Source organism: Camelus ferus, chromosome 21, assembly GCF_009834535.1.
Source record: "Camelus ferus isolate YT-003-E chromosome 21, BCGSAC_Cfer_1.0, whole genome shotgun sequence".
Lineage (NCBI taxonomy): Eukaryota > Metazoa > Chordata > Mammalia > Artiodactyla > Camelidae > Camelus > Camelus ferus.
In genome coordinates, this window is record NC_045716.1 from 22,525,944 (window position 1) to 22,547,492 (window position 21,549).

The 21,549-nt window shown below is 44.8% G+C and overlaps 2 protein-coding genes across 3 annotated transcripts in view; one reads left to right on the forward strand and one right to left on the reverse strand.

Moving 5' to 3' along the window:
• Nucleotides 1-1,316, reverse strand: part of TDRD10 (tudor domain containing 10) — a 41,036-nt gene extending 39,720 nt beyond the window's left edge. The window contains exon 1 of the mRNA XM_032464158.1: nucleotides 1,196-1,316. Within this exon, the coding sequence (XP_032320049.1) occupies nucleotides 1,196-1,209 (14 nt within the window). The 5' untranslated portion in view covers nucleotides 1,210-1,316. The remainder of the gene's footprint in view (nucleotides 1-1,195) is intronic.
• SHE (Src homology 2 domain containing E) lies at nucleotides 65-20,095 on the forward strand. Of its 2 annotated transcripts, none has more exons than XM_032464156.1 (6): nucleotides 65-1,360; nucleotides 4,250-4,376; nucleotides 12,389-12,712; nucleotides 14,005-14,173; nucleotides 14,621-14,740; nucleotides 16,025-20,095. In XM_032464156.1, exons 1-6 carry the CDS (start codon nucleotides 761-763, stop codon nucleotides 16,209-16,211), a joined length of 1,527 nt encoding a protein of 508 aa, XP_032320047.1. In that variant the 5' UTR covers nucleotides 65-760; the 3' UTR covers nucleotides 16,212-20,095. The 2 variants fall into 2 exon arrangements, with proteins under 2 accessions (XP_032320047.1, XP_032320048.1); XM_032464157.1 differs by having other exon boundaries at nucleotides 305-1,360; nucleotides 14,017-14,173.
• The last annotated feature ends 1,454 nt before the right edge of the window (nucleotides 20,096-21,549 follow it).

The following is a 21,549-nucleotide window of genomic DNA, read 5'->3' on the forward strand; positions in this document are numbered from 1 at the left end:
GTGAGTGGAGAGAGTGACCGGGGCGTGCGCCTGGCTCCTTTTGGAGCGGAGGAGCTTCCTTCCTGGCTCAGGAGGTGCACGTGGCGCACTCGGGCTGCGTTTGAAGGCAGCGCCCGGCCGAGAACCGCTCCAGAAAGATGGGGAGCTGCTTGTGCAAAAAGTGGGGGGCTCTTAGCACGCGGGCGCAACTAGTTAGTACGAAGAGCTGCTGCTCCTTTCCCCCGAACATGCACCCCAGGACTCTCCAATGCAGAGGCGTTGACCCTGGCGCCCCCGGATCTGGGCGGGAGGTAGCGGGCGGGGAGGCGCCAGCCTGGGAGGGGAGGCGCTCGCAGAGGGGGTGGGCCGCTGGCGGCCCACCGTCCGTCGCAGCGCTAGGGACACTCCCGCCGCCTCCGCTCCGTCCCCTCTGGTCCCCGGGAGTGTGGGCAGGTCTGTCCCAGGGCTTCCGTGGGCCCGGCCTCTCCCACTTCGGGAGGAAAAAGCAGGGGAAGCCCCCGGCGCCCGCCGCCTCCGGAGAGCCGCGGAGCCCCCGGCGGTGCAGGCGCTGAAGACGAGCCCGGGCGGGGCCCCAGTTCGTCGTGCCTGTCGCCGTCCGTGTCCGGAGCGGCGGCCCGCGCCCGCCCGCTCGGCGCCCCGAGCCCCCCACCCAGGGCCGTAGGGGCCCCACCCTGTGGGGCGTGGGCGACGGCCGGCCCAGGACCCGCGGAGCAGCCGTCGCGGGGCCTCGCCGCGGCCTCCAGCGCCCCAGCCCCGGGGAATGCAGTGGCCCCCGGCCCCTGGCGCCTCTCCGTGTCTAGGCTGGGCCTCCTCGCTCGCCTGCTCCGCGGCCACGACGCTCCTGAGCCGCACCGGCCGGGCCCCCCTCATGGCGGCCAAGTGGTTCAAGGAGTTCCCCCTGAACCTGAAGACCGTGTCGGAGCGGGCCAAGCCCGGCGGCGGGGGCGGCGGTAAACTGCGCAAGAACTCGGAGGCGGGCGGCGCGGGGCCTGGCTCGGGCAAGGGCCGCAAGAACTCGGCGGCCGAGCTGGGGAGCGGCCGGGCCGGTGTCGGCCCCCCCAAGGACAGCAGGTTGTCCCGGGACAGCCTGCAGGGTCTGATTCAGGCCGCCGCGGGCAAGGGCCGCAAGAACTCCCGGGCCACCGAGGACGAGCCCCACCGGGGCGCGGCCAAGAGCTCAGGCTGCAGCACCTACATCAACAGGCTCATCAAGGTGGACACGCAGGAGAAGAACGGGAAGAGCGGCTACCCCAGCAGCAGCAGCAGCGGCAGCTCCAGCAGCTCTTCCTCTGCGTCCTCTTCCCCTTCCTCCCTGGGCCCCGAACTGGACAAGGGCAGGATTAGTAAGCAGCAGGACACGGTAAGAATGCGACGTCCCTGGACCACCTCCCCCTGCTGAGGCAGGGCAGTGGGAAGGGAGCGTCGTGAACCTGCTAAACTCCAGGGAACTTTATACCTCAGAGAAGGTGAGAGTGTATTTGCCGGCTCTAACATTTGATGACTTTTAAGTGACCATTTAAAATCATTAGATTTTCAAGATTAAACTTGAGAAATCCTCATTCTAACGATGGTGCACTTAGCAGAAAGGTACTTTCCATGAAATTTTATTATCAATTTAGATTGAGTAATTGAATGAGACACGGGGTACTTTGTTAAATTTGACCCCCTTATGGATGTGGTTTGCTTTAATTTAGAAACCCAGGGGAATTGCAAAGCTAGGCTTATGTGTAACTTTTCTCCTTCTTAAGGATAAGGAATGATACCTGTGAGTTGTATGAAAAGTCTGGGTTCCAAAGCTCCAGGGAATGGGTTGGCCACCTCCCCGCTTCTCGCTAATTTGGAAGCTCCATCATTCTTTGCAGTGCCACCCAGTAAAGGGTTTCTCAGCACTTTACCAGCACCCCAAGATTACAGCCCTTTCATTCATCCCATGAACAGTTGCTGTGCAGTAGCCATATAGGATAAGGGACACAGGGCTCTCAGGGCTGTGGAGGATACAGAATAGGACAAGGAAGTGCCCTGAAGGAAATTACAGATCAGGGGAGAAGGTGCTTCCTGCTTCTCACACACTGGAGGTGTTCTGGGTGCTGTCCAATGTGAGACAGTTAAGAGGAGTGAACAGGCCCACTCCATTCTTACAAAGATGAGTTGAGGTTTTGTTTGTTTTTAATTCCACTCTTCTGTGTGAAAAGAGAGAAGAGCTCAAACTGAGCATTCAGACTCCAGCCCAGATGATCACACCCCTGTTGTGAGAAGTTTGATTTTCCCTTGTCCGGGCTTCAAACATGCTGCCCACCTGGATGCAGTCAGGAGCCAGTAGCACATGCCCTATGTGTCTACATTGAGCACTTTGGTTCATTCCCCATTTATTCTTTACACGGATGTTTACAGCTTGCCTACCCCATGCCAGGCACTGGGTGGGGGGAAGCCCTGGAAAGATGGCCAGATTGTCTAGATATTAGTCAGTGGTCTCTCTATTTGACTAGATCGTAAGCATCTTGCAGCCAAGCACGAGTGTCATGCTTCGTGTCCCTCGCTGTACCCTGGGGTTGCAGTATACATGCACGGCAAGAAGACTGGAGTGAGGGGTGATCACAGCCCTCTGCAGTGATTGCCGCGTTATTTTCATGGTCCTCGCTTCTGGATGTCTGAGGTTACTCAGACCATCTACTCCCAGGCAGAGGACTCTCATCCAGGCTGTCCCCTCCTCCTCACTTCTCTCTGTTTATCTGGATTTTTTTGCCAGCTCCATGAACTCTTTGGAGAATGTAATCAGAGATTATAGCAAGACCTGGGGCTTCCTCCCTTCGTTGTATTCACCTTTGGGGTTTTTTTTTTAATTGAAGTATAATTGATTTACTATGTTGTGTTAGTTTCTGGTGTACAGCAGTGATTCAGTTATACATACATATATTCTTTTTTCAGATTCTTTTCCATTATAGTTTATTACAAGACATCAAATATAGTTCCCTGTTCTGCACAGTAGGATCTTGTTTATCTGTTTTACATAGAGTCGTGTATATCTGCTAATCCCTAACTCCCTTCTTCCCAACCTGCTTTCCCCTTTGGTAACCTTAAGTTTGTTTTCTCTTATTTTTTTTTACCTTTGGTTTTTATTCCTTTCTTTAACCAGAATAAGTAGTTTATACTATCTCACCTGTTTATTTGTGGAGCCATACTGGTAATGGGGAAAGTGCTGTGCTTTTTAAAAATGAATATTTCTTTTTGGAAGAGGGTATAGCTCAATGGCAGAGCGCATGCTTAGCATGCACAAGGTCCCAGGTTCAATCCCCAGTACCTCCATTAAAATAAATAAGTAAATAAATAAACCTAATTACCTACCCCCCAAAAAGAAGCAAAAGAAAAATGGATGTATCTTTTTTTCCCCATAAAATCCCCATAAAATTCTTCCTCCCTGAGAAGTGCCTGTCAGGCTCCGGCTCCCTGACCTCACACATCGTCCCCCAGCCGCTGCAGAACAGAACTGTTGCACTCACACCACCTTCCCAGGCACTCTTATTTTTGGAGGGACAGATGCTTTCTGACACAAATATAGATCAAAACTCTGTCTGATCATAGGCTCTGAGAATCAGTCTGCCTATGAATTACTGAACCTAAAAGTCCCACAATACTATTTAGTTCTGACCTATTTCTAAGGCTTCTTATTATGAAGCCTGTCTCTGTAGAATTGTTACAGATTCCTTGAGGACGAGAAGCATGTCTTGGTCTTATTTTGATTCCCTCTCAGTGCCTAGCCAGTGCTGGCGGATGTTAAGTACCTCCAGGTGATGGGCTGGCTTACCATGGCTATATTGCTCAACTGATTGGCATTTTAAACAAAACAAAACCAAACAAAATCATGGGAAAGGTGGTAGACCAGTTCATTTTTTTTATGCTCTCAAGCTATAGACATCCTCCCCTCTCCCCATCCAACCCCCACCATCCACCCCTGCCACATTTTAACCAGCAAATGCTTTATTGCTTGGGGAGAGAGAGGGAGTTGAAAAGAAACTTGGGGATAAGCAGATGAGTTCAGATGGACTGTTGCCAATCAATTATACTACCAAAATCAACCAGATGTTTGTCCAACTGGGTGAATAATAACATGCTCAAATGCAAAAGCTCTTGGGAACTGGTTGGAAATTTTGACCTCTTTTCCGGTCTGTGGAGTTTTAGTAGACATTTTGATACAGCTGTCACTCTAGTATATGATAAACCTTAGCCACTCCCCTCTCTGGTTCTTTCACAGGTCATCATTTTAGAAGACTATGCTGATCCTTACGATGCTAAACGGACAAAAGGTCAAAGGGATGCAGAGAGAGTAGGCGAGAACGACGGTTACATGGAGCCCTATGATGCACAGCAGATGATAACAGGTGTGTAATCGGGAGCTGCTTTATTCAGACTGAAACCGTACACTCACTTGGAATGTAGTAGCCAGTAGTCACCGGTGTGTGTTTGGGGAAGAGGGCAAAGCGACTGTATCAGATCTTGCTGACTGGAAGAAGCAGAAACCAGACCCAAAACTAAGGTCAAAATATCAAGTTAACCTCCATTATGGTTTTTTGGCCTTCAGTTTTAGAATTTGTAGGGGTCTTTCTAAGTCCATGCAACATGACACTTGTGGTTTGTAGATCTGCTGAGAATGCGATCTTCACTTGTACAATATACACTTTTTGGCCACTTTCAAAGCTTTAACATCCATAAATGTAGTCATATATCTGTACCAAGGGACTAACACATACTTAAAGGATTTTAAGTTGTTAAAAGATGCAGACATGACGTGATGCTCTGTATTATACAAGATTGACTTCTCAACAAGCGCTACAGCATTGGAGTAAAAAATGTAATTACTAAGGAATGATTACTAATCACTGGCATGAGCCAAGCCATTCAAGGCAAACCTCCTAAGACCAAAAGTCGACTAATCCTGTAACTTTTCAGGTCAGAATAATTCCAACCTGTGAGTTGATCAATCACCCAGTCATTTTTTGTTGTCAGACTTTTCCCTTTCATTCATCATTCTCTTAAGTCTGTGTAGACAATACTTAAAAGTAACATAATTATTTAGATTTATTTGTGAACTACAGAGTGAGTTACTTATTCACTTAATTTTTCTTAAAACATTCTTTAATCCATAATGAAAAATGCAGTTTCTTAAGTGCTGACTCAAGGGAGCCTTGTTTGAATGTCGTAGGTTTCATGCCTGGGAAAGGAATAATTGGTCACACATTAAAGACTTCGTCTCTTCTGCTGAAAAACGGAGTGAAAAGCGGTCAAGCTCAGGCTCTGTAAGCACAGTCTCGGAAGAGTTGAGCAGGGGGGTAACGGCAGCAGCCTGGAAGGGTCAAGACAGGCTTCAGAATGAGACGGAGCTGCAGCAGGAAAGCGCTGCTCTGTTTCCTGCTCTCTGCTGACAGAGATAAGGCGTCGCATTTGGGGAGGGTGTACCCTGGCCAGGCTGTGACCCTGAAGGTCACCGGACTGTGACCTCTAATGAAATCCGTGAATGAAAGGAAGTGGAAATGAACTCAGTCAGAATTTTAAAAAATATATTGGAGGCTTGAAAGGAATAGGGGGAAAGATTTTCTTTTACATAAAACTGAGGGAAAAGATTTTTCTAAAAATAATAATAACACTTATTGGAAAGGCTTTGAGTCACCTCTCTTTGTCCTTTGGTTGTTATTCCTCTTTCTCTTTAAATGGAATAAGTGGTTTAACCCAGCTGGGTATTTTGTGGAGCCAAACTGATCATAGGGGAAGTGCTGTGCTCTTTGAAAATGAATCTTTTTTATTTTTCCCATAGTCCCCCCAAAACTGTAAACTAGGGGACTCCAATATGCTCCCCTTGTTACAGGATGAAAAAACAACATCAAAGAGATTTTGACTTCCCTATGCTCACAAGACTTGAAGAGACAGAGCAGAAATTAGAACCCAGATCGCCCCACTCCAGGTTGGGTGGTGGCTTCCTGCAGCAAGTCGCATCAGGACATGTTTGGAGTCATGTATGCAGGAGCACTTTAAACTGTGCACACAGGTCAGGCATCTTTCCTCAGACTCACAAGGAAAGTTGTATTTAAAAGTCAAAAGTTTCCAATATGAAATATATGTAAATTAGTAGTGGCAAGCATTTAATATTTGAGCATTTATTAAGTTCTAGACTGTTTTCAATAGTTCCTGTGAATAAATTTATTTAGGAATACAAAAATTAATGTATTCCATTGGGAATAAATTCAAATTTATTATTTATTAAAATAAAAAATTTAAATTACTACCCTTTATAAATTACTAGCTTTTTTCCCCTGGGTCTTCTAAAAATATTATATTGGTGAATTTTTTAAAGTTCTTCATTTAAAATATATATCACAAAGCACCTGCTCAATCAACGTAGAGGATATACATCTTCTATGCACAGGTTATGCAGCTGGACAGAATAACAGGAAGTGAGTTTGTCAGAAGCTGGAAATAAAAGATTCGCTGCTAGGTTGTTTGGGGGGGGGTTGTTTTCTTCTTCTTAGAGCTTTTCCTTGTTCAGTTTGCTCCTTGTGCATTTGGTTGTCAAGTCCAAGTTCAGAAATGTCTCATTTTTTTTGAAAAATGTTAGGGATTTTTGTTTGTTTCAGCATTTCTGCAGGAGATGGAGAGGGAACTGGTGAATATGATTTAACTGTGCAGCACCCAAACTCTGTACTGCCTTCTTCATACCTGTAAAGTGGGACTAACATGCCTGATTGCAACAATATCTTAGGTGTATAAAACACTATCCCCGGCATTATTTTGTGACACCCAACAAACATTTCTTAGCCATTTCTCTGCCATGTGCTAGGCCCTGTGCTGGGCTCTGGGCCTACAGGGAACAAGACACACAAGACCCATGTCCTTGGGGACCTCACAACCCAAGGGACAAACAGATCTAATACCAACAGAGCAGAAAATATGTGACTGGAAAGTGTGCTGAGTGCCATAAAGTAGAGAATGAGAATCACCATCCGCCTCAGGGAACAGAGGAAGGAACAGAAATTGAGACATTTTTTACTTTCCTATGGCCAAATAACTGTGGTGCCCAGGCTCCCTGGATTCCCCCGTGCCCAAAACTTTGCTCTGAACTTTTAAAAGCTAAGGATTTATAAATTTATGAATAAATTCTCACTTAGATTTATTCACAGGATTGTTCATAAAAAGATATGACTATGAATACAAGGCAATATTAGTTTAAACCTCTCTGTTGTCCTGCTTAATTAGCAGGAACGTTTTACCGAAGTAATTAGCAGAAACAGTCTACTTAATTTAGCATGATGAGTTTTAGCCACCAAATCAAAACTTTAGCATTGGGAGGGGCTTTAGAAGTTCCCTAAGACAGCCAGCATTCGGCATGAAAACTCCTTGTGCAGCTGGTGTCAAGCAAGTTTGAGTGTTTACTAGGTGCCAAGTTGCCAGATCACCTCACCGAATCCTAATTTTAAATCAAAAGCTTGAGCATCGATAAAAGATGTGAGTAAAAAAGTTACCTAACAACCCTATTTCTGATTCTAAGAGGAAGATAGAGCTTTACAAGGCCGTAAGTTTGATGATTTGAAAACATGAAATGGATTAAGGGGAAAAGTACATTATAAAAATTGTAATTTCTACATGAGATAGAAATTTGAGACATAAAGTAGGATATGATAGAGAAGGCATGGGCTCAGTCTATTCACCTGTGAAAATGGGCTAACATGTCTTTCGCTGCATTGGGATGAGGCTTCACTGAGACGCAGGGCTAACACACCTAGTACACGCAGATGCAGAAATAGCTCTGTTGTTTAGACACCCTGGAGAGAGAATTCCATCTTCAAAGAGAATTCTGGATAAGCAGAGGGGACTATTAATTGCTAACTGCAATTAATTTGGTAAAAGAAAATCTTAGTCTCCTGCTCATGGTTTTAAACATAAATGGCATAATTGTGTCCAGCTAGAGTTGCGACTTGGGAAGGGAAAATTTTCGGCCCATGTTATGTTTCACGGCAACCAGGGGCACATCTGAACTGGTGCAGGTCAGCCCTGGGTTCAGCCCTTGGTGCAGATGGGTGTTTATCTGCAGCCCGTTGGCTGCATTCTGTTGTCTGCGGTGGTAAATGGCCTCTATCGGCAGAGCCAGGGCGTAGCTTCCTCTGGCCATTTCCTCCTTCTCAGGCTCGTTTCCTCTCGGAGCCAGCTCTGCACGTCAAGGGCTATTCTCCCTGCAGGAAGGGTCGGCTTGCAGCCCCACGATTGTTTCTGTTTCTATGGCGCCTCAGGTTGGGGGCAGCCAGGTGCTGGAATGGACTGAAGGTTACTCCCCTTGAAGGGGTGGACAGGCCCTGCACTCAAGCCCTTTTTTTCCCCTAATTAAACGTTGTTTAAAAAGGCGATGATACTTTGCAGATTTCGCCCAATCCCAGGACCATCCTGGGAAGGAATGTTCTCAACTGTGTGCTTTCCAGTGTTTTTCCCAGAGCTCTAAGTGTGCACAGATTCATCTAAAATGGAAGGTGTACAAGGACCTCATCTCAAAGTAAAAACTCAACTACAGGTGTAGTAAGTACTCAAGACTCTAATCACTGTGCGTTGTTTTAACACAAATGCAGTGAAATTTCCTGTGAGCAGGACTCTTATCTTAAAAGTTGGAACCAGTTCTTTTTCTGTTTAGTCCAACTGGGACAGAATTGAGGCGAAGACCTTGGGAAAGGTTTCCCCAGCCTGTGCCAGTCTAAACTGAGGGTAAACTTAGGTTTTGATCAGAAACTTTAAAATTCTAAATTTGTCCTTTGAATTCCTTTGTATTTTATCTTTCCTTTTTCTTGGTTGTGTAGAAAAGTTCTTTTTTAAAAAAAATTCCAGCCTTATCTTAATTGAACCAAGAGCAGAGTGTGTTTTTGTTTCTTGTTTTCCATAACTCCATCTAGAATAAGCAATGAAGAAAAAAAGCTGCCGGTTGAAAGTCAAGAGGCTTGGACCGGAGCTGCAGGAGACCTCAAACAACCCCAGGCACCTTCCTCCTGGGGCTGGGGAATGACCCTTCCAGCTCTCACATTCTGATGCGCAGGTTTTGGATACCAGGAGAACCCTTCTCCTTGGGCTGGGGCTGGGGCTAGCAGTGGCAGGGTTAGCTCTGGAGAGCAGGAGGAACCAAGATGCGGACCATGGGGGTCCGGGAGGTGTGGAAGTGCTTCTCAGGTTTGGCATCTTAGTAGAATCACCTGGGCACGGGGTGCTTTTACAACTCTGACTCCCAGGCTGTACCGCACATCAATTAAATCAGGACCACTGGTGATGCAACCCAGACAGCAGTCCCCAGGTGATACCATGGGGCTAGAACTGCAGTTTCATAGGACTGGAGCCAGCCGCAGGCAGGGGCCTCTATCCAACAGAGTTAATAACCTCACCCCATAAATAAATTTTGCCCTTTTGAATTTAGTGTCCTGATCTTAATAACTTTTCCCTAGGATGTTTCATTTGTTGTCCTTTTCTTGTTATAAGAGTCTTATTGAGTCAGTGACAATTCTCTATAGAGTGTCACCATGCCCATTGTAAGTTACCTGTGGAAAATCTCGCTCTCCTTTGTTTCTACAGCACTGTAAGTCTTCTGATCCTCTTTCTCCTTACCTGAGCGCTCCTTCTCAGTCTTTTTTGGTGGCACCTCATCTTCTGTCCACCCTTAAGTGAAGAAGTCCCAGATTTTGCCTTTGATCCTCTTTCCTTGTCAGTCAGCCTCCTTCTCGCTGGTGACTGCTTTCATCCTCACAGCGCTGACAGTGATCCATTTGTGAGAAACTCCTTGATGTATGTGTACCACTGACCACCTTCTCTCTGCTGAGCTCCAGATCCATATTGTCACCTGCCTGGAGGAGTTCTACAGCTCCTTCCCCTCCCTGTCTCTTCCCATCTGTCCATCCATCCAACCATTATTTAGCACAACTGTGTGTCTCACAAAGACAAACAAGACATAGTGGTCCCTGCGCTGGTGGTCTCCACCAAACTGGAAATACACCTCAACAAATAAATCCATACAGTGAGAGAAGTGCAAGTGAGAGTGGGTTGGCAAAGTGGTGGCACCTAGGGAAGTGGGGCATTGGAGGAGAAGGTGGACAGGAGAGAGGGGGCGATGCTAAGTTAGACTAAAAAGGACTGGAAGGTCACCGGGACACTGATGCGCACAAGACAGTGAAGTGCACAGGGAACTAAAGAAGTTCCGTTTGGCTGGAACAAAGAATTGAATTTCAGGGGAGATAGGAATTGGGTGGTGTTGAGAGAGGAAACTGGAGAGGGAGGCAGTGATGTGGTCACAGAAGGCATCCCATGCCATGGTGAGCACCTTGTACTTTGTAAGTGGACAGTTGAGAGCTTATGGGGTGTTAAGTGATGAGATGAGATGTCTGCATTTAGAAAGGTCCTCCTTCGCTGTGACCAGGTGGACAGATTGAAGGCCTCCTCGTGGGCATTTACTGGAACCATAACATGGTGCTTCTGTTGGCCTCTGTCACCAGCTCTGGTTGTCCAGACTCTAGTCTCTAACTCTATGTGCCAAAGCCTCCAGACCCGAAGAGGGTCAGTCCCTAGACTCTGCTGCTTCGGTCCCAGTTTCCAGTGTGGCTGGCTGGCTGGATAGCTGGTGGCTGGTTGATTTGCGTCAGGTTTTTTGCATCCATTTCTATGCCTCAGTTCATGCCATACGTTTATTCTATCCTGTATACTGTGTTGAAGTTATCGTCCAACAAAACACAAATATAATTATTACCTGTTAAAAAATGCATAGTGGTTCTCCATTGCTTACAAAACAATCTAAACTTTTTTTTATTGAAGTACAGTCAGTTTACAATGTTGTGTTCTGGTGTAAAGCACAGTAGTTCAGTTACATACACATATATTCCTTTTTATATTCTTTTTCATTATAGGCTCATACAAGGTATTGAATATAGTTCCCTGTGCTATACAGTAGGACCTTATTGTTTATCTATTCTGTACATAGTAGTTAGTATCTGCAAATCCCAAGTCTGTTTCTGTTTTGGAAATAAGTTCATTTGTGTCATTTTTTTTTTTTTGATTCCACATAAGTGATATCGTATGGTATTTTTCTTTCTCTTTGTTGCACACTTCACTTAGAATGACAGTCTCCAGGCCCATCTATGTTGTGGCAAATGGCATTATTTTATTCTTTTTATGGCCGAGTAATATTCCATTGTGTTTGTGTGTGTGTGTGTGTGTGCGCGCGCGCGCGCGCACCCCACAACTTCTTTCTCCAGTCATCTGCTATTGGTGTTCAATTTTGTTTTAATGGAGGCACTGGGGATTGAACCCAGGACCTCATGCATGCTAAGCATACGCTCTGCCACTGAGCTCTACCCCAGAACAATCTAAACTTTTTATCCTTGCTTTCCAAACTTGGGCACTTTGATGTCTGTCCTGCCTACTTTTGCAGCTTCTTCTCCCACTACCTATCTCCCCTCCTGGCCTTCTGGCCTTTGGACTTCTCTCTCAGCTCCCTCTGCTGGGAACAAGCCCTTTCTGGTTCCCACTTTCATATCTTCACTCATGCAGCTTCCTCCACTGGAAATGACCTTGTCTGTCAAAGTCAATGCATCTTCCATTTCTCTTCCACTTGGAGTCAGTCCAAGTTTAGTGGTTAAGCGCATGGCTTCGAGAACCCGACTTCCTGCTTTTGAATCCAGGGTTTGCACTTACTGGTTTGGGCAATTTCCTTAAGCTTTTTGTGCTTCAGTTTTCTCTTCTGTAATATGGGGAAATAATAGTACCCATCTCATAGGATGGTTGTGAAATACCAATGCGCTTTTAAAAATGCTTAATGTATAGTACTCAATTGCTAAATATTACCTCTTGAGATATTATTTTCGTTATTTTCCCAATAACTTCTGCTTTACTTCTATTTATTCTTCAGTTGTTAGCCTGTTAGTATTGGGAATGTGCCTCCGTGTTGAAGGCACCTGTAAGTCAAGAACTCTGTCTAATGCACATAAATATCTTCCCTCAGTGTATGTGGCCCAGTGCTTGAATACAGTAAACACTCAGTCCAATTTTATTAAAATACTTGGCTCTCAACTTCCCAACAAGATGTAGGAACTCTGAAGGTGAGCCAGTCTCAGAGCTGCGCAGTAGGCTGCCCGAGGCCTCTTCGCACAAACAGCACGTGGCCCCGGAGCCACAGCTGTCTTGGGATGTGACCCCTAGTCGTTGGACTCGATCCCACTGTCTGGTCCCTTGCTGCAGCCGCCGAGTCAGCAGCCCAGTGGGGAACCATCCAGGCGTTCTCTGCCACACGGACCAGACGAGGGGGGTGAAGCGGTAACGCGGCTCATCACCGGGCTTGCGTGGCACCTTTTCTTTCAAGGTGTTGGGTATGGCGTGTGTGTTTCAGAAATCAGACGACGAGGTTCCAAAGATCCCCTGAAGGCTCTTCAGCTGCTCGACAGCCCCTGTGAGCCCGGGGAGAACGGCCTGAAACCCGAGACGCTGGCCAAGAGACGGAGCTCCAAGGACCTCCTGGGGAAGCCTCCGCAGCTGTACGACACGCCCTACGAGCCGGCGGCGGCGGACGGGGGCCCGCGGGCCGAGGGGCCGGAGCGGAAGGCGCGGCCCCCGGACGGCCACAGCCGGCTGCCCGAGGACGACGAGAGGCCGGCGGCCGAGTACGAGCAGCCCTGGGAGTGGAAGAAGGAGCAGATCGTGCGGGCGCTGTCAGGTGAGGGCCGGGCCGCGGGCCGCTGCCGGCTTTCTGCTCCCCTGCTGGAGCTCCGCCCACGCGGGCTTTCCTGCAGCTTCCTCAGCTGCAAGTTTCTTTTCCAGGAACTGGGTATGGGGAAATGAAATTTGGCTATGGTTGGAAGCCCAGTACTGAAGCAGACCCCTTTATGTTGCATGTGTCTTGTATCCTTCCGAGCATCTTTATTTTCCTGTATCTTCGCCATGTGAGACTGTTGTGGAAATGCCTTGAGTAGCTATTGAAAAAACTTACCTAATCACCACCGAAGCTATCAAATTGGGAGCAGCTTTTTCTAACTCTCTTTCGGTGCTGCTGCTCAAACCTGTTAAAATCCCTGTATAAAATGGCAACAGTGAGTCAAATGGATTACAGGTAGAGGTGGTTGAAAAACTGGAGGAAGCTAGCGTTTTCTTTTCTGTCGAAAATCCTCCTAAAGAAATCCATTCTTCAACTGTGAATTTTTTTTAATAACTTAAGAGGAAGTTGATAAGTAGGTTGTCGATAGATATTAAAGGCAGTTCTCCCTCCTGCTTCTCCCAGGACATAGGTTTTCTGCTTGGCTCACCACCTAAATTTCTTTTGCCTTTGATTTAAAAAGTTAGGGATGTCTTTTCACTCGTTAACAGTAAAGCCATATTTCTGATTAAAGGTATAGTCAATATAAAGAGTGAACAGAGAGGGTAATATATTTGATAGCAAACATTCGAGTCCATTTTTGTTTTATTTTAAGCTTGCTTTCCACGAATCTCTGTTGAGCACCTGCTCTTGTGCTGGTGTTGCTCATTTTATCGCTGTCTCCTGTCCGGCATACATGTGAGACGTCATAGCGTTTATAAGGCATTTCTAGTAGTTTCTTTCTGTTTCTGAGTTGATTTTTCTTTTAATTATTTCATAGTGGAAAGTGTTCATTTGGCTTCCTAGAATGATATACACTCTTGCAAGGAATCATTACCTGTAACATGTTTAATCTTTAAATATACTAATACGAATTTTTTTTAAATACATACTGAAATATATTAAAGTGGTTTCCCCTCCTAGTCTAAAACTATTCGACACAAATGCATATCATGCAGAAAAAGTGGCGCCATGTGGATGCCAGCAGTATGCTCAGAGGTCAGAGACAGCAGGAACTCAGCCATCCCAGGGCCTCTGGCAGTACATTTTAGCTCAGATGAAAGAGGGGGAAAGCTTCTACCCTAAGATGAGGCAGACAGGGTTTTTCCTTTGACGTTTACCTGGGTCATCTCTGTGGCCTCTGATGTTAAATGGAGGCTTCCTTCCAGTTCAGTTTGAAGGCTCTGAGCGACCTTCCATCAAGGAGGAGACAGTGAGGCAGCACCATCGACAGAAGAGCTGGACCCAGAAGATCTTGAAGCCAGCCCTCTCTGACCACAGCGAAGGGGAAAGAGTGGACCCAGCCCTGCCACTGGAGAAGCAGCCGTGAGTCTCCTCCACGGACACCTGTAGCACACAATGGCTGGGAGCTTGTTGAGAGCCTTGGTGGGGGCACACGTGATTTCACATCATTCTTTTGGGGCATAAATACTTGTCTGGGTGGGGCTTATTAGTGAAAACCCATTGTCAAAGCCCAGTGCGTTTGTGCAGAGTGGAAAGTGCACTGCATCCCAAGAACCTGATTTTAAATTCCATTCCCCTGCCATAGAGTGAAAACTTTTAAAATGACACTAGCCCCATTAACTCCCTCTTGGATGATTGATAGGTTCAGTGATCCAGGATTACCCGCAGCTCATTTTGTCTGTTCTGAATGGGAAGCAGGATCTAGTCTAGGCACCAGAAGTTCATTTCAAATAATGCTTCATGGAATGAGGCCCCTGTCTGGATTGGGATCTTGATGCTCGTGGTATCTCCCCCCGCCCCATTTTTCAGTTGGTATCATGGTGCCATCACCCGTGCTGAGGCTGAAAGTCGACTACAACCCTGCAAAGAAGCTGGGTACCTGGTTCGAAACAGCGAGTCAGGGACCAGTAGGTACTCCATTGCACTGAAGTGAGTATTGAAGCCCAGGAGCTCTCCCTGTGTGGATGCAGCCTTTCCTCTCGTGGGTAGATGACTAGGCAAAATGGATAGACTTGGAAGGTGGTTCACAGGGGTGTGTATTGCCAGAAAAAGAAGATGCATTTGCTTGGACAGCGGAATATGACATGCTCTGATTAGGATGCAAAATTGGTATTGGGTAAATGGCCCCAAATCTCTTACAATGGAGAGAATCCTATTTCACTCACATTGTACGTTACTCAGTTCCTGCCTTACATTACCTAATCTAAAGTAGCTCTCAGCAGAGAAATAGATCCTGATGAAAAGAATAATTTCTAACAGGATAATTCAGTCATTCCTTTATCCCCTAGTGTTTGGGACTTTAATAAATCAGATCCCTTGATTGTCAAAATGCCAACTGCGATTTTGGTACCAGTTTCTCCTGGCAAAGAAGGACGTGCTGCCTTGCAGTGACTCCCCTGTCTGGCTGTACACAGAACATTCACTTCGGCCTGGTAGGCCCGGGGGAGCTGGTGTCATGGAAATTCTCGTTGCTCTGCGAGTTCAGCGGTGCTAAATTGGAGGATCATTGTCAAGAGCCCTAACAGCATTTCCTTCCTGAGGAAGCGGAGCCCCTGCAGCTGAAACAATCAGACTGGAGGGGAAAAGAGGTTTCGGGGGGGGGGGGGGGGAGCAACATGGCTCAGAAAACGGGATAGGCCACCAGATACACAATACCAGGAATAGCTTTGCTGTGTTCCTGAAACTGGTGCTCGTGGGTTAGATCTGTGAGCCTTTGGTGCCAGCTGTCATTACACACCACCAGGAACAGTGTTTCCAGATTGGGGGTGGGGGGAGGAAACCGTTTTATTATTATTATTATTCTTAATGTGTTCTTTGGAGGAAAGGAGGAGGAAGCCTTACACATGTCCTTTTAGCCATGGCAAAGAGGGCGAGTTTAAACCTCCCCCTAGTGCCCTCACACTTGGATTTAAGCACTCGTTTGGCAATTTGAGGCGCAGGAGGGCCTGGGCTTTTATTTTTCTTTTCGGCCCAGTGCCTGATGGCTTGTATGTACTAAGGATAAACAACCCAAGGATGTCACACGTTTAGCGGAGGCCTGCAGAGCTTCTGAGAGCTCGGCTGGAGTGCTGAATGCACTTCTGTTTGTATATGACGACTCCAGGAATGGAGGGGACCCGTTCGCCTGTGAGTCTGGCTGGGATTCTTTCCAGTGGGGAGTGATCCCTCTGCTCACTCATTCATGTCTTGTCCTCAATTTTGGTTTTCTTCCAGGACTAGTCAGGGATGTGTCCACATCATAGTGGCTCAGACCAAAGACAACAAGTACACCCTGAATCAGACGAGCGCCGTCTTTGACAGCATCCCCGAAGTGGTACACTATTATTCCAATGAGAAGTTGCCTTTCAAAGGGGCAGAACACATGACCTTGCTCTACCCTGTGCACAGCAAGCTGCACTAAGGTGCAGTCATCAAAAGTCCGGTGGGGCTTCTCACACCGAGGGAGAGCATCAGCAGGCACCCAGCTGGCATCTCAGGGGACAAGGCTGGACTGCGTCATAGTATCTGGGAGGAAGTGAGAGTCTTCACTTAGAAGTCATAAAGTCTTTGGCCTTGAATCCATTCCACGACAAGTGGTTACTGACCTGTCCCTTTTCCCCTTGCTAAGTGGTTCTACAAGAAACCATAATTTGCCAGTTGCCTCCACTTTCTGGAGTAAGGTGTTCTATTTGGGGTGTGACCCTCAGGAAAGGTAAGTCAGGAGTCCAAGAATATTAAGGTTCTCCAAAAATGTGCTAGTTGTTCCCTGGAATACCTGATCTCCCAACAAACCAACTAAAATGCACTTGGACTTTATGTAAGGCAACAAAAAATGATGGTAATGTAATATAGGACCCTTTATTGGGGAGAAGAATGAACGGTGGAAAACTAAGTAAATGAATAGTGGGCACTCTGGAGAAAGCGGTCTTTCTCTCGAGTGTCCTAGTTCAGCTCTGGAGTCCATGAAAATTCACAACTTTAGGGTTTGGCAAAAGGATTATTTTGTTGATCAGCCTTCTAAGAAAGTTTGTGTTTTCTCAATCTCTGTGGACTTTCTCATCATTTTGAAGCAAATCAGTAATGCAAGCGTAAATAGGAAGGAAGATGCCCCTGATTTAAGAATCACCAATAAAATTAAACATTGGCATCATTACTGTAATTCTGAATTACAGAATAAAGGATGCAACAAAGATTTCATTTCTGATTTTTTTAAAAATCTGAAAATTTACAAAGCTCAACAACTGTTTTATTGGATCATTATACAGAACTTCTGATATCTTTTGATTCGTCTTTGTGCATTTTAGTTGTTATGAAACCATTTAAATGTTTTGCCCCTAAAATTAGATTTGCTTTGTATTTTTAGAGTAATTTAAAATATATATATATATATGTATGTAACTCTAAAATGATTGTCTGAACTGGGTTTCTAAAACCTGCAAACTTGCTGTACAGAGCAGACTGGTTCACACTATATAAAAATATTTTAAAAGACAGGTTTTCTCTAACTAGTACTGCTTACGGATATTAAAATAATATTCAGAGTATTGTTATCTTTATGATTTATCGTGAACTTATATAGCCAATGTACTTACTGTGAAAGAAACCACATGGGAATGGCATACTGTGAGAAGAGGAGACAGTGAGGGACTCTGTAATTACAGCTGAGCAGATGTTGCTGTGTTCTGGGTTTTGTAATTTGGTTCTTAAAACTGGTCCAGATGCAAGTGTGCTGATTGCCATCAGCGAAAAGTTAACTTTTGTAGCTTCTATTAAATACACACTAAAAAATGTTGATTGGGTTAATTTTTAGGAAAACATATCCTTCTAGTTATCATTTCACTATTATGATTTAGAGATTAGTAAATATTCACTTCTTTATTCTGTTAAGATTGTAGCCAAAAGGTTGTGCGATCTTTGATTTTAAAAATTCAGATAGGAGCTTTTTCTCACTGGATCTCAATGATTTTTATCAATAAAGAATATTTTTTTTAAGTACTGATAGAATTTTTTAATGCATTGGTTTATGTCCTCTATCTTTAGTACGAGATTTTTTTTTATTTTAGCATCCATAGGCCCAATTCCATTTGACGAATATTTATTATCTTCTATATACAGATAATTCATTGTGTTAAACTTATTTTTAGTTCAACATTCTAGAAATGAAACCTTATTTTTTAGTTAAACTTAATCTACAAAGGAAATAGAGCAGTTATCCTAATTTTAATAAATGCTGAAAGCTTCGTAAAAATTTTTCTCTGTGCACTAAATGATGTTTGGCCCATGCCCAGCAACTGGGATGAGTGTATAATGAAACAACACTTTGAAAGCAGACGTGATACATTAAGTATTTATTGAGCTTCTTTTCTGTGCTCAGTATTGTGCTTTCTCTATACTGTTTTTCTGTGACAGTCATGCTATTTTCTTTATGTAATTAAAAGTGGAGATGGGAAGTTTATATATAGTCCAGTTCCTTCACAATTGTGCGGAAGGTTGTAAGAAGAAATACAGTCAATGAGAAGGGGGAGGTAAGCTACTATTTTCTTCCTAAGGTTGTGACACAAGCTGACAAAGGCCAAGGAATTCACAGCTGGGTGGTGGCACAAAGTACCATATGTTCTGAAAACAATTAGGCCCAGCAGGGTGTCCCTAATGGCTTCCTTGTTAAGCCTCCAGGGCCAGCTGATCTGAAGCCCTGTGACATGTCTCCTCTCTGAGCTCTGAACGCTGGGGCTTTTTGTCAGTTTGTCTTGATACAAGTATTTTCCTGTGGCCTTCATTCTTTTGAGTTCATTCTGTGTCTCAGTATGGTTTTTGATCCTTTCTGGAGAGAATAATGTCTTCTCACAAATTTGTACTCGTTTGCCTTGAATCTTAGCATCCATAGAGTTTCCTGCATCTGTTCTTTCCCCTTTTTAAAAAAGACACCATGCTCTACTCCAGGTTACAAGGTGTTCATTTAGTTGGTTCATTTCAGACCAATAAGAACAGAGGGGGAAAGAACATTTCTCTTTACTTTGCTACCGTTGCTGTTTCTATTAGGCTGGATTTCAACCATTGGAGTTTGTGTATTTAAATAAGTAGGAATGAAATAATGGAGAAACATTAATATATGTACAAAAAGGTAAATATTAATATGCCTACTCTGTTGGGGACAGAAGTGGTTTTTAGTTATCCAAAGTACTTTCTTAAGAAACATGTATAAAAAGAAGCTTTATTCTTTAAAGTATCCGTGCTTTGCGGAGTTGTTATTCGCTGGCCTCTGCGGCAGGATGCGGAGGTGGGAAGATAATCCATAGGGACAGCCAGAAGTTAGAGACAGGTGGGAAAACAGTCCTCCTGTATCAATTGGGTCATTTAACTATGTTATTAAATCTCAGTACTTAATTCAGAAGCACAACTGAGCATTCGAGATACTCTTCAGTTGCTTTTTAAATGAGAGTAGCCTTTCTATTCTATTAAAATGTCTTTTTTCAGTCAAAGGTTAATGCCTCATTTTTCCTTAAGTGTCAGAGGGATAAAAACAAGTCTTGTTCATTTCCCTTCTCTTCCTTCAATACTTTCTCACAGATGCCTCTCATTCATTAACTTGTCTCTTTCTTATTTTTCATAACCTACACTATTTTGGCCTTTTTAGAATCACTCCTCGTTGTTGTCGTCTCTAATTTTTGTACCCCATTAACTTGGACTTAGAGAAACTTGGCCTGCAGTGGACCTTGATTTACCCTCCTTAATTTCTGACCTCGGAGAAAGAAAACAATGGTGTGTTACTGCCATCTAATGGAGAAATAGAAAACTGCAGTGGGAAAACAAAGCACATTTAGGGCAGGGTTTTCTAAAGGATTTCTGATACAGTCCTTAGTTGGGAAAATGATGACACAGCAGTTGCCATCTTGAAATCTGCCCTTTCCTGTGGAAAGGGTGGTTTGCAGCCTATCACAACCATCATCCTGAAGTCCCCGCACTATGGCTGGATCATGTCCTTTAGAATTTGAAATTGTTTTAATGAATATCCATGCTGGCAACAGATCACTGAGACAGGCATCTCGTTTTGTCCAGTTCTTAACCATTTTGTCAGGGGGCTTTCACATGTTAAGTATCATCTAATACACAGTTTAACTTTTGAAAATATCTGAAGACTGTAATGCAGGTGCCTATCCGTAGAGCTTTAGTAATTTATATTGTATATAAATCAGAAAGAGATCATAAAATTTCTGGATGTATTGAAGTAGCCGATATGAGCTGCATGGCCTCCTGAAGGTCGTTTACTCTGAAATGTACTTTTAAATAAACGTTATTCCAAGAAAACCAGTGTTTCTTGTTTAGAGAATCACCTCCCTTCATAGAAAAACACTGCTGTAGCAGAGTGGGTCTGAAGTTTCATTTGCAATCACTGTTGACAAAATGTGTAAACCATAATTGGACATAACCAGCAGTAACCTTCATTTAATTAAGTGTCCTTAATTCTTCCCCCTCAGTTCACTTTTAGAGCCCTCCTGTGTGTTTTCCTTCTCAAATGAAACAGTAGCACACTGAAGTTTTCTTCCTGAGTAGGTGTCTGTTTCATTTGCCCTTGTCCCTGACTAGGCATGGGAGTGTGGCTTTGCTCTTCTGTTTTTGCCCTTCTTTGTTTCTCGTACAGATGCCCACATCCCATCCGCGGGATTTGATGCTGTCGTCTGTTGTGAAGCTTGAAATCTACTTTTTTTTAAACCTCTACTTGATGATTTTGACACCCAGCCATGGCTGAGAACTACCATTGGAACTATTTAGAAATGCACAGATAAATTCATTGGAGGTTCTAGAAGAAGGCTGTAGCTTTGAGTCTTTCAGTATCAAATTCTTAATTTCCATTGAACATTTATACACATTGCCACCAGGTGGTACCAGTGCCTGTTGTTTTTCCCATCTGTGTTGACAGGAAAGGAAGTTTGCATTGGGAAATACTCACTACCCACCCCCCGCCCCCATCCCCAGAGCAATTGAGCAGCGGTTTTCAGAATTCAGGTTGAACACAGGTTAATAAGAGGCCAGGGTTTGGGTAGCTGAGTGTTGGATTCTGACCCTGTAAAAAGCCAAGGTGTAAGTAATGAGGATAGTCTTGCCACACATCAGGTGTGCTCCTCCGCAGATGCTTTTCGTGTTACATGATCTCTCTTAAATCCCCAACTCAGTGAGCCAGGTGGGAGCCTCGTTTTTTCAGATAAAGACACTGAGTCAGTTGCAGAGGAAGTGGAAGCCCAGACTGCAGCCCAGGTTGAATTCTGGAGCGGCTGTTAATCGCTGTACCGGTACAGACACACCTTGTATTATTGCACATCAATTTCCTGTGCTTCACGGAGGCTGCGATGTTTACAAACTGAAGGCTTGTGCAACCCTGTGTTGAGCAAATCTATCAGCACCATGTTTTCAACAGCATTAGCTCACTTCATGTCTCTGATGTCACTTTGTTACATTGCGTTCGATGCACTGTGAGGCCAAACAAACCAAAATATCAGAGTTTGGAGCAGAAAAAAGGTTAATTGTAGGGCCGAACAAGAAAAACACGTGGGTGTTGTATGATTAAGATTTCATTCCTTTAGTCCACCCTTTTGATGCCAACAGACCCAATTAGAAGTAGCTGGAGGTGCGACAACCAGAACTTTAATAGACAAACTAGACCTCATTCCCCATTCCCTGAGGAATTCAGGAGAAGAAGCCTGAAAGCCAGACTGGACCTGGCACTTTGGGGGAGACTTGTAGCCAGGTAGCCAGTCATCTAC